The following is a 12,986-nucleotide window of genomic DNA, read 5'->3' as shown; positions in this document are numbered from 1 at the left end:
TTTTATATGGGGATATGGGGTCGCAGGAGAGATCGCTGACTTGTATGCTATAGATATTTGATGACCCATTTGAAAATGTAAAGGTTAATGCTATCATAAAGGTCCTGTATATGCTAACAGATTGCCTAAAGCAGTTGTTTTCAACCTGTGGTACGAGAGATTTTATTCTAGAAATAGGCACATTTGCATAAAGAGACCAAATAATATAGATAATTGAAAGTAAATATATTATAAATATTGTCCCATAATTATAGTTTCCTGGCTTGTTATTATTTTTTTAAATAGTTTAGCTTTGTACATTCCATCATGTTTTCCATGACAATGTTTTCCATTGATTTTTTCTGTTCATTTGTGTTTGCTAAGTAAGCACACATAAGCAGCGTTTTGTATGGAGGGTGCCCTGGCACTATTGCTCAGCCACTGCATGTGTATTTAACCATCTATTATCGATTGCCATGAGAAATCAGGATCCATGACCTCTGCATGGATCCTGATGACAATTTCTTGGTACACCTAAGGTCAAAGGTTGGGAACCACTACCTAAAGAATCGTAGCCACAGCCAAACTACCATTAACCACTCATGTGGTGTCTTGATGTACACACATCTTTACAAAATATAAGCAGTCGTGTGGCGAAAATATTGAGATCAAACCAAATCTTCTCCATCTCACGTTGTACCGTCTGTGCTCGTGTCCACGCGTGTCTCAGGTGTGGGACCAGTCGTCCGTCTGAGCGTCTGCAGCCACCAACACCACCACCTCCACCACCACCACCACCGTCCTCAGCGCATCCGCCCTACACCCAGCTCTTGATCTCTGCAAGTGGGGGGGAGGGGAGGCCGAGGGCGGGAGCGCAGTTACCCCCGGCAACAGCACAGACGGCATGATGAAACACTGCCACACAATGTTTTATCTGAGAGGGAGAGGGAGCGAGTGAGCGAGAGACACCCACAGGACAAGCTGCTCGTCGAGAGAGCGAGACGACTGCGGTAGAACACAGATGTCATTGGAATCAGGTGGTATAATGTCACTAGCTTCACCTGCTGGGTGGTGGTTGGGGGGGTGCGTAACGGGTCTCCTGCCCCTCGGTCCCCCCTGCAGACGTCAGGAATGACTCCCAATAAGCACAGCTGTAGCAACCCTATTTTAATAATACATCCAAGAAAAAAACAATGCCAAAATGCTAGGGGTTCATCAGACCATTAGGCACTTTTAAAATGCGAGAGGTGGACCTAAAGAAGCGATTCGTATGATTTGAGCGTTTTCTATCCTTCTCTCCGTCCACACACAGATCAGATGACCGTCGTGTCGGCAGCTCTGTGAGGCTCTTGCTCCAGCCAGGCCCTGACACGGGTCGCACACGCATCGCAACCAATCCATCCCCACCCCGTCTCCCCCTGAAGACGCCGTTTGGTTTGAGAACTTTGAAAGGCTTGGCTGGAGCAAAAGCGTCGCAGAATCCCTGCCTTGCTCATGCAACCCCAACCCTAACCCTTACCCTAACCATACCCCACCCTACCCTACCCCACCCCATCCTACCCTACCCTACCCCACCCCACCCCACCCTACCCTACCCTACCCTACCCTCCCATCCCTGGATGATGTCTGCCCTGTCAAAAGGCTGCACCACCCCCCGTCCCGTCCCGTCCCGTCCCTCCGCCACCGTCGAACAGGACCTTTCTTAGTCGTCAGAGCGCTCTACCTTGTTTGTACATAGGCAGACTTAATTTTATACGTACTGAGAAGGAATTTCAAGGCCGGAGAGGCCGTGTCTATTTTTGTTAAAGAAAACAAAAAGTGATTGTTATGTGTCCTCTTGAATGTCAAAATGAATATTATTTTAAATATATATGTTCCGACGTCTTTGATCAAGTTAGTGATTTTATCTTGAATATGCACTTCCATCTGTCAATGGCAAATATATATGCTAGCTATGAGGGAGGGAACGGGGTTAAACAAAAAAATCATGAGTGAAGCTTACAACATAGTAGCATTTCTTTCTGTACCATTCTCCTCGATATTGTATATAGCCCAAATTGTTGTTAAAAGTCGAAGATGAACATAGTATTTGTTTTTACTGAATGATAAACGGCATGGGTATGTATATCTGAGGTGAAGGAGAGAGCTGCTTCTGCCTCGTCTGGGTTGTGGTGACACTCTTTGATCACTACGAAGCACGCTAATCAAGGAAAGGGACTTTAAGACATGCATCGAATGCCCCGATTCTCTTCTATTCGGTTCCAGTTTACCCTGTGCACCTTGGCCACATGCTAAAGTAATATTTTTTTATTTTAATGAAGGCACAATTAATTTGAGTCAATGAATTGTTAAACCAAGACCAATTCCCTTCAGGCTAAAAAAATATCTTTGACCCTTGTCAATCAATCAATCAATCAATCAATCAATCATTCCTAGTATATATATACTGTAGTGTCCATGACAATGATCCACCCTATCACTTATACATTATCATCAAATGATATATTTGATCTGTATTTTTTCCTGTTGAATATGAACCTGTGAGGTGCCCTTGCTTTAACCATGCCCTGTGTTTCTACGCCGAACCACACGACTTTCATTTAATTTCTAGAAGGAACATTTTGAATGTACCAAAGCCTGGAAGACTGATGGCCGGTGGTCACAATGTGTCCGATCAAAGGCGACCCCATAACTACAGACTGCACAACTGTTGTAATGGTATTCTGTTAGGACGACGGCTCTGTTTATCAGAAGGGGGGGGCTAACCGTTCCCTAAGGTGTCGCTGAGGGGGGAGATTTACATCCGTATTATTATTAAGTATTCTAATGTATCTCTGTCGTCTCGCTGCAAGGAGGCTCAGCGACGCCCACAAGACTTAGCATCCCTTTTGTTTGATTTTTCTTTATCTTTTCTTTCGCTCCATGACAAAAAGCTCGATATGATGTTGATGTTTGCTGACGGACGTTTTATTAGCGTCCATTGTAGAGTTTTTGTCACAGAATATAAAATATTATACCCAATTGTATGTTCTCTTGTGCTTCTTGTGGACACTTGTGGGGGTGGAGTGACTATGAGTGCAGGATTTGTCTGGGTTTGATTGATGGGCTAAACCTGTTTATTTTTCCAATCCATATTGCAGAATCTCTATAAGCAGATAGAGCTTAGGTCGAGAATCTGTTTCGTATTTTATTTTTATTTTTTATTGCATGGCTTTCTCTACTAGCTTACCGTAGGCCTGCACATCTTGGGCGGCACAAAGGACAGCTGTTAAAGCGGTGTGTTGTTTCTTTCGGTTGCTGGTTTATTTTGTTGCGCTATTTATAGGCATCTGATCCGAGTGGCTGATGGTCACATAGACACAGCTCCACTGTGACAATGGTCCCCCATTCTAGATCCAACGCTGATCACTGATTGGTCCAGAAAGACTGTGTGTGTGTGTGTGTGTGTGTGTGTGTGTGTGTGTGTGTGTGTGTGTGTGTGTGTGTGTGTGTGTGTGTGTGTGTGTGTGTGTGTGTGTGTGTGTGTGTGTGTGTGTGTGTGTGTGTGTGTGTGTGTCAGGTGACCTCACAACATGGCTGTGTATAATAAGAACAGGCTACACAGTAGAAACGCTGACTGCTAATACAGTGCTCATCATACACACTAGAATGTGGGGACATCTGCTGCAGAAGCCGGTCAGGCCCACGGTGGCTCTGAGAGAGGATTTCATTGCCTGTATTTAGATCACATCACAGCGCCTTCCCACCCCTCCCACACACACACACCAGGCATGCAAACTAGTCACCTTTCGGCGATCGCCGTTTTTTTTTTTTACAAAATTGGCCACTTGTGTGATTCGTGGAGATCCATTGAGAAAACATTGGGGGTGGGGGGGGGGGGGGGTCTACAGTCTGACGAAAACGAGACGATAACTAAATTAAAATTTTAAAAAAAACTACGACGAAATCTTTTGACACTTTCGTTAACGAATAAAAACGAGACAAATGTAAGCGGGACGATTTGGGAAGCGATCCAATCAGAACCAAGCTCTTTATGTGGGGAAGTAGGCTACTGATCGTCCCGCCCGGCAGGTCAACTAGCAGGCGCTTGCTGCTTCGCAAGCAAGTGTCCCTTTGTAAACAGTTTGGCGCAACAATCACCGGTTAAAACACAACCAACTTGAAGTCATTGGTAGACGAGTCATCCCAAAATTCACGCAAAGATAAGCATCCTTAAACATTTTTTTCTTTCAAGCTAGTGTTATGTGTGTTTTTCGTTAAAATTGGAATACAATAGGCCTACAAGCTGAAAGAAACCACCGCTGTCCTGTAACGGTACCGGAGCTATGTGCTGTCGACACCACAGCGGGGCACAGAAACACAGGATTCACTGTGGTTTCTGTGACATGAGAAACACTAAAAATGAATACTAATGTTTTATAAAGAAAGCTATCTTAGTGGGAAAGCCACGCAACATATAGCCACGGTTACATACAGTAATGTTCTTATGACGGGAGAAAGGAGCAGAAATATAGTATAGAGACAACTTGGAGCTGTGTGTGCGCGTATGTTTGAGTGAGAGACGGGAGTAAATGAGAGACAGAAAAATCGGACCCCCTCCATTCTACCTCACAGGTACAGAAGGCCTTCGACAAGGATGGGCCACTGAGTGCAAATAAAGCTAGTGCATCCCAGAACAACAACAGACCAAGGAGGACGCGAAAAAAAGTAATAATAATAATAAATAAAAAATAAACTCCGGGGAGTTAAAAAAATATATATAAAAAAAAATTATATAAAAATATATATATTTAAAAATAAATTATATTAAAAAAAATTTGACCTGCGCACACATCTTTTTTTGGACCTGCGCGCGCATCTTTCTTTTTGGACGTGCGCGCAGGTCCAAAAAAAAGATGCGCGCAGGTCCAAGAAAAAAGATGCGCGCAGGTCCAAAAAAAAGATGCGCGCAGGTCAAATTTTTTTTTATCATTATTTATTATTTTTTTTGATAAAAAAAAAATTTTTAAACTACACGTTCTGCGTCTCCCCACCTGCAAAGAAAAAGGCGGAGCCGGAGAGCTGTGTGCGCCGCTGTGTGCACCGCGCGCACACTGGAGAACGGTGCAAAATCAGCTGATCGCAATATCTGTCACTGTGAGACATCCTATAGCTCCGTGGCAGTGACGGACTGGACCCCCCCCGTCAACAATCCTGCCCGACCGCAACCAAACACTCTCCCCTCCCTTATCATTAATTAATTAATTAATCGCCTTTATTATTATCAAAACGACGCTAACGTGTGGAGTGCGTACCGAACACCATCTCCTGGTATTCAAATGAGTAACTCACTAAAAAAGTTATGTGCACCCCTGATAATAACCGACTGTAATGAGCGAGAAACAAGTTTTCTATCTTCACAATAAAAAAATCTTTGGCCAAATGACTCCACGTTCCACGTTCCATGTTCCACGACCACCAATCGCTATCAAGATATACCACAGCGCAAGTTTTTTTCCCCATCGTTCCAGTCCTGGAGTGGACTGCTCAGTCGTAACTGACCAGTTTATGGGTTAATAAATGTGCCATTTTTACTATAAGAAAATGTTGTCTTTTCCCTTTATTTTCTTCTGGGAGTACACCAGAATGCTTAATTTACATGTTAAAATAGCAAAATTTGGCTTTGGGGGATGCCCCCAGACCCCCCTACAACGGTTTAGTTTGTCACCTTTTTCAACCCTTATGAGTTTGCAGGTATGACACGCACACACACACACAGTTTACATTACTGCTTCAACCATTGCTTTTCCCCGCCTCCAGAGAACTTGTGAACTTGTGGAGTCAGTTGGCACATTGTAAGATGCTGTTCACAGTGTCTGCCCTGTCAAACTTGGGAATGTCACGCGTTCAGGGGCCTGATCCCCTCCCTGAAGGCTCTGTCGGCTGCTCTTGTTCAGGGGTGTTGTTTCCTCAACACCCTAATCACTCCTGTGTACAACGTGAGCCTTTCACTCAGTCTGACCCTCTGTGACAAGTCAAAGCAGGTCAAGTGTGGAATCCAGGTTTGGCAGGGGCGGGGAGGTAGTGAACATATACCATTAGGCTCTATTATTATAGGACAACTGCAAATCCCATCCTCACACACACAGACACACGTTGGCCCCATGTCCCACCGTGATGAAACAGTTGTGTCCCGTTAAAATTTTCCAACACCATCAATAGTGGGATTATATTTTCTTTATTTGACGTACAATTAGGATTATTGACATAATTATTGACCCGAATAGTTTGAACAGTTAGTAGTTCATGGCTAAACCGAGTAGGAGGTGGTGATATGTAAGTGTATGTTTGGTGAGGTGCCCATAACATACTAGTGAAAGGTAGGCATGTGTATGCCAGTCACGCCGTGCACACACACACCTCTGACAGGACCATAAATTACAAATAATGAGCAGATAAGTGCTGCGCTGGCTGTGATTGCCTCTTCCATCAACGCTTGGATGAATGGAGAAGTCACCGCTTTGACATGGTCTGAGATGTGTTTATCTTTAAACAACTCTCCGTTATTCTTCCTCAAAATCCTCAACCTTGTTTTATGTGCTTGTATCAGCACATTGCTGTGGATCTGCAAATACAATGTGCTGCTATATTATTTTTTTTTTTAATAAATATATATTTTCTCCAAGAGGATTTCTGGTTGAATCGAGGTCAATAAAACTTGATTTAACCCACAAAGTTGTTCATTCTGCTCCAACTGCTCCTCCCAATGGACTGCCATACTGTATGTAGTAAGGGTGGTCTTTTGGAGCTGGAAGACCCTTTGCCTTCAGAGCCCCTTCTCTATTGTTCCAAACTGTAAGCCAAGGTTAACAATCCTAACCTGTAGGTACACGTCATCAGAGAGAGAGACACCGAGATAGACAAAGAGAGAGAGAGAAATGAAAGGAAGGGGGGTCTTTTTGTCTGCCAGTCAGTATGTGCTTTGAGGGAGAATATTATACTGTATGTGCTGTAGTGTGTGTGTGTGTGTGTGTGTGTGTGTGTGTGAGAGAGAGAGAGCATAATTTACCTGCCACTTCCTAAAGAGGACATGGTTTATAAATATCGCCCCGTGGCTCTGGATTGGGGGCTACAAAAGGCCACCCAAATAGTGGCCATTGTTCACCGGCCCTATTGTCTGCCTGACCTCCTGCCTGTCTCAGCCATGGTGAGTCTCTGTCTCTTATCATCCACCACCGGAAACATAGCAGGAGATCTAGTCCACTTGATGTGATTCATGTATTCCTCTTGGATCTCCCATTGAATAGCAATGCAAGTAAAGTTGTGTTAGTTCATGTTAAATGCTTAATGTAATAAATGTCCTATTTTATGTACTCAGAACGTTTTTTTTATTGAAAATGATTAATAAGTAAGTAACAATTGCGCAAAATGTTGTTTGTCTTATAGCATGGTTATAATCATTTCTGGCGGAAAGTTGATTAATATTACTCAACACTGATAGATTTCTTATTAAAGAAAGAGTCCAGAGTCATTATTACTAAATAAGTTATGCATATTCATTGATTAAGCTTTAAAAAACTAACACTATTCTTACGAAAGAATACCGTTTTCATAGCTCATTCAATGAATAGTTATTAATGGCAAAAATGCAAGTGCTGTTATTGTTTGCTTGTTTGACTAAATTGCTTGCTAAATTAGATACTATACAAGAAGAAAGTTTTCTGCAATGTCATCGATTAATGTTATGATACATGTGCAGTACTTGTGAGCCACCTAGACACACGTGTACATTTGTTTACTTCCCAAACTCTTCCAAAATTATCATACATGGAAACTTCATAGAGAGATATAGGGTTATAGAATATTGGTAGATGTTTCCCATGATATTGTGCTTGTTTCCATGTATCTTTTGGCCCTCATCTAACATTACCTCTACCTCCATACTTGTCCTCCACCATATTCCTCCTCCACCTCCATCCTCATCCTCCACCTCCATGCTCATCCTCAACCTCCATTCTCATACTCAACCTCCCTGTTCCTCCTCCACCTCCCTACTCCTCCTTTTCCTCCATGTTGCTCATCTACCTCCGTACTCCTCCACCTCCATATTCCTCCTCCACCTCGCTGTTGCTTCTCCATCTCCATGTTTCCTCAGGCCCCTAAGAAAGCCAAGAAGAGGTCAGCCGATGGAGCAAACTCCAATGTGTTCTCCATGTTTGAGCAGGCCCAGATCCAGGAGTTCAAGGAGGTGAGACAGGATCAGCATTGTCCTCATACCTTGCAGACTTGGCTATCTATGACTATATTTATATCTCTGATATCTAGCCATAAAAATGTCATTGCCTTTTGATTTCCCCCCCCTCCATTGTTTGTCACAATGCAGTGAACTTTAAGCCGCAGGAGTGGAACAGAGCAGGGGTTGATACACAACACCGACACTACAGAACAATGGCCACAGCTGAGGATTAAGACACTAAAGTATTTTAGAAGAGACCGTTGGAAATCAAGGACTCTTGAAATTGTTTTCTCCACATCCAACCTGCTCCCCTTGCTCCGTTTCCATGGCCCTTAGTTCATGGTGCGGGAATGCCCACCTGTCTGCTCCCAGTCCCTGGTATGAAGGAACAGAGGCGTGTGGTATGAGTGGTATTAGGGCCAATGGGGGCCAGCCATTCATATGTGTCATCAGTGATTAGGCTGCACACAAGGGCCGCTGGGCATGCCCTGAATACCAGCCAAAAGCCCCAGGAATCACACAAGTTATTAATACTCCACCATCCCCGACTTAATAGAGGGATGCTCTGGAGTATTGAGGAACCGAGAAGAGGCCTATTGTTTCATCCGATGTGTTTTTCCTCCTTTTTTTTTACTTATGTTTGAGCGTTCAGATGTTTTCCCTCTAAGCTATAGATAGAGACATCGAGCATGGCTTTTGTCCAAGAAAATAACAAAAATTGGAAGATGTAAGGCTTAATATTGTGTCCCTGTTCTCAGGCGTTCACTATAATGGACCAGAACCGAGATGGATTCATAGACAAGAACGACCTGAGGGACACCTTTGCGGCTCTGGGTGAGACACCGTTACAGCATGATATCATAACGTTAATGTCGAAGGTCCACCCAAAGTGTATTTACAATAGACCGTCTACCCGTGTTGCCTGCTGGTTAATTCGCAAACTACCTTTAGCTCTTATGTTTCGCTGTGGGTATCGACTACAGTAGCGGACACTCTGGCTTGGTTCAAAAGCAACATTATCTCCAAGTTCACCCTCACCTCTCTCTCTCTCTCTCTCTCTCTCTCTCTCTCTCTCTCACTCTGAGCTACACTATGTCCTGTCAACCAGGTCTACATAGTCAAATATCTCTATCCACATTGCAATAAAGCTAGATGTGTAAAACAGCAGACCCTTCCCAGAGCTACTCAATCACCCCCCTTGTGTCCGCAGGTCGCCTCAATGTGAAGCAGGAGGAGATCGATGAGATGCTGAAAGAGGCTCCCGGTCCAATCAATTTCACTGTGTTCCTCACCATGTTCGGGGAGAAGCTCAAAGGTAAAGCGGTACGGTGGACAATGGACGAGGCAAGAAGGAGGTGGTGGAAAATGTCCCTTCACTTCATTCATACTCGTCGGGCTTCTCTTCTAGGTGCGGACCCAGAGGAGACCATTCTTAACGCGTTCAAAGTCTTCGACCCCGAGGCGACAGGAGTGCTGAGGAAGGACAAGTGAGTAGCACCGTCGTTAAAGGGGTAGTTCGGAAATTTGGACATCGGACCTCATTTCCAAGTGAGCCAGTGTGTTATTTATCATTGGACAGTTTTCCACATGTTTGATTCAGTCCTTCTAGTTGTTGGAAATGAAGTTGATGTCCAAAGTTCTGACCTACCCCTTTAAACTACATGTAATCCGCTCTTGTATTATTATTATTATTATTATTATTATTATTATTATTATTATTATAGGTCCAAAATCACAGATCACTGAGAAAGTGTCTATTCTATCTTTGGAGGCCGTCCTGTAGTCATGCCGTCCACATTGTTGACGTTCTTGTCCTCTGATGACTCTCCTCTGCTTCTTGTCCTCTGATGACCTCTGATGACTCTCCTCTGCTTCTTGTCCAGTGTGACACAGATGCTGACAACGCAAGCGGACAGGTTCACCCCCGAGGAGGTAATGCGTCATCTGTGTGCACGAATCTCTGTGCTCATCGTCAAGTTGTCGTACATCACGCAATGTCAGTAGGAACTAAACTCATTGCATTGCTTGTGGTGCATCACTCATGGTTCTGGGGTTGGGTCTTTTCATTCAGATGGAGCAGATGTTCGCCGCCTTCCCCCCAGATGTGGCCGGGAACCTGGACTACAAAAACCTGGTTCACGTCATCACCCACGGGGAGGAGAAGGACCAGGATTAGCCCCCACTTCCCCCCTTTCCCAGTACCTTGACGTAGTCTAGTTGAAGAGTGTCACCGCCGTCCAACCCACCTCATGGGCCTTATTCCCTTGGCGGCCATCTTGGTTCCATCTTGATTCTACACACACCAGCAGTGATGGGACCCCATTCAGGTCCATCACCCTGCTATTGGGTAGAACCAAGATGGCTGCCAGGTGAATAATTCCAATTGGCCCCATGGATGGCAGAACAGCTCAGAGTCGCCTCACTGTTAATAGAGGTATGGACTGTGATTATTATCTGCTCGTCAAATCTTGGTTCTGTCAACGGTCCAATGTGTTGCTCATGTCTGTACACGCTCACTCACTCCAGAGATCCACACCACTCTGCCAACTAAAGAGGAGTACAGACTATAATAACTGGTGCTGTCCAAAAAGATTGGGCTGTTGAATCTATCACAAAGAAATATTGAAATATAATTATACATGCTTTTTGCTAATGCATGTTGTCGTCTCAATCTTGAGTGTCTTTGTGTGTCTGCCTTCTCCCTGGGCTCAGAAATGAAATCCTCTGTCTGTCTGTGATGAAGAATTTGCCTTTTCCTAGAATAATTCCATGTTTTTGTCTGTGCTTGTTTCCCCTAATAAACAAAAACATGTAAAGATATGGTTGGTCTTTGGTTTCTTAAATCTCACGCTTTAACAATCATTTACCAGGGCCCCCCAGTGGCGCACTGGGCTAAGGTGCATACCATATATTAGGCACAGTCCTAATCGCAGAGACCCATGTTCGAATCTGGCCTGGGTCATTTACTGCATGTCTTCCACACTTTCCTATCTGTCTCTCTCTATAATGAAGCTAAAAAATAAATCTTTAAAAAACTTGTTCACCAGCTAGAGAGCCCAATTGAAACTGGCCCTATACACAATAGCAGTGCTCTGTGTCTCTCTCTGTCTGGTTGCAAACCAGACCCTCTACCTATTCATTCAGAGGACGGTAGCTACATCACCAGATCCTCAAGGCAACAGGGCGCCGGGGTTCACTGAAGTGACGAACAATTCAGGACGTGTGTATCTGTGTATCTGTGTGTGTGTGTGTGCTGGCGTGTGCACGCAGACATGCGTATGTTATGTGTGTGTGTGTGTGTGTGTGTGTGTGTGTGTGTGTGTGTGTGTGTGTGTGTGTGTGTGTGTGTGTGTGTGTGCTTTGCTTGTATATAGTCACCCTCACACACACACACACACACAAGAAACAAGGACACATTAGCAGACGGTTCTTTGCGTCTGCGTCACTGAGCTTGGCTACTTACTGGGCCAGCCTTTATCCAGACAAAGCCCTGCTGTTATTTTAGTATCTGTTAACATAGGGTAATGTTATACCGTGGGTGGCGCCCAAGATATCCCCCCCCCCACACCCCACCCAAACTAACCCAGCCTCTGGAACCTTGGGTTGGGGGTGATGCGGGTGGTGGTGGTAGGGTGTTAATCCTGTGGCTGTCCCAACCACAGGCTCCATGATGGTACAGGATCTCAGGGAGGTGAGACAGATACACGCCCACCTCACCTGACCCCACCCCTGAGCCCGACTGCGCCGCTCTCTGAGGAGACAACGGGAAGGCGGGAGGGAAAGGCGAGGGATGAGGGTGGGGGGGGATCAAGGCAGACGTCTGTGCTGACCTCATGCGGCCCGTTTGGGCTCGCTCTCTCTCTCTCTCTCTCTCTCTCTCTCTCTCTCCCCTCTCTCTCTCACTCTCTCTCTATTCTCTCGCTCTCTATTCTCTCTCTCTTTCTTTCTCTCTCTCTCTATTCTTTCTCTCTCTCCCTCTCTCTCCCTCATTCTCTCTATATTTTTCACTCTCTCTCTCTCTTTCAATCTCTCTCTCTCTCTCTCTCTCTTTCACTCTCTCTCTCACTCTCTCTTTCACTCTCTCATGCTCTCTCTCTTTCTCACTCACTCTCGCTCTCTCTCTCTCTCGCTCTCTCTGGGAATAGGCCATCGAGGGGCTGGATCGTGGTGCTCTGGGGACGTATAGCATTCAGGGCAGTTATTATGGCCGTGACCTCAGCTGTCTGAGGTGGTGCGGATCAATGGCTCTACTAGGAACATCAGTCATGCTCAGCCTCCGCCGCGCACCACAGATCGATTCAGGCTCGCCACAACTGTGAGGGTCATCTTTTATGATGTAACTTATGTGTCAATTAAAACACACTTGGTAAGGATAATGTATGACGCTGAGCTGATGTCATCGTTTAGCACAAATGCATAGAAAGTCGCCTTTTCTAGATGAAAGTAAATCACATGGACACAGCTTCCCTGCTTTCAATTGTTTCATTTGATGCGAAATCTGAAAGATTTTTCTATCTTCCTACAACATGTCATTTGTGTGTTGCTGTCTTGGCCAGGTCTCGCCCACACAATACATTTTTTAATCTCAAAGAGCCCAACCTGGTCCATTTGAATACAATAAAAACGGAATGTCTTTTTCTTTATTTTAATTTAGAGTTTTTCTGTATGATGGCAAGTCAGACGTCCTGTGTCCAGTAGTGGGATCAGGGAGTGATGGAGGAGTGCGGCACCTTCCTTCTGGCCAGAAGAGGGCGCCCTCGAGGCGCTGTCCTGCTCTAACTCCGCCATATGG

The 12,986-nt window shown here is 44.9% G+C and overlaps 1 protein-coding gene across 1 annotated transcript; it reads left to right on the top strand.

Annotated features, from left to right (window-relative positions):
* Positions 1-7,111: 7,111 nt before the first annotated feature.
* LOC311370669 (myosin regulatory light chain 2, ventricular/cardiac muscle isoform) lies at positions 7,112-10,984 on the top strand. The gene is made up of 7 exons (XM_084489005.1): positions 7,112-7,165; positions 8,114-8,206; positions 8,953-9,028; positions 9,405-9,509; positions 9,603-9,681; positions 10,078-10,126; positions 10,266-10,984. Exons 1-7 carry the CDS (start codon positions 7,163-7,165, stop codon positions 10,368-10,370), a joined length of 510 nt encoding a protein of 169 aa, XP_084345131.1. The 5' UTR covers positions 7,112-7,162; the 3' UTR covers positions 10,371-10,984.
* The last annotated feature ends 2,002 nt before the right edge of the window (positions 10,985-12,986 follow it).

This window comes from Micromesistius poutassou (assembly GCF_964030765.1).
Source record: "Micromesistius poutassou genome assembly, contig: SCAFFOLD_5149, whole genome shotgun sequence".
Classification (NCBI taxonomy): Eukaryota; Metazoa; Chordata; class Actinopteri; order Gadiformes; family Gadidae; genus Micromesistius; species Micromesistius poutassou.
Note: the sequence above shows the minus strand (reverse complement) of the source record. Positions and strands in the feature narration are given on the sequence as shown.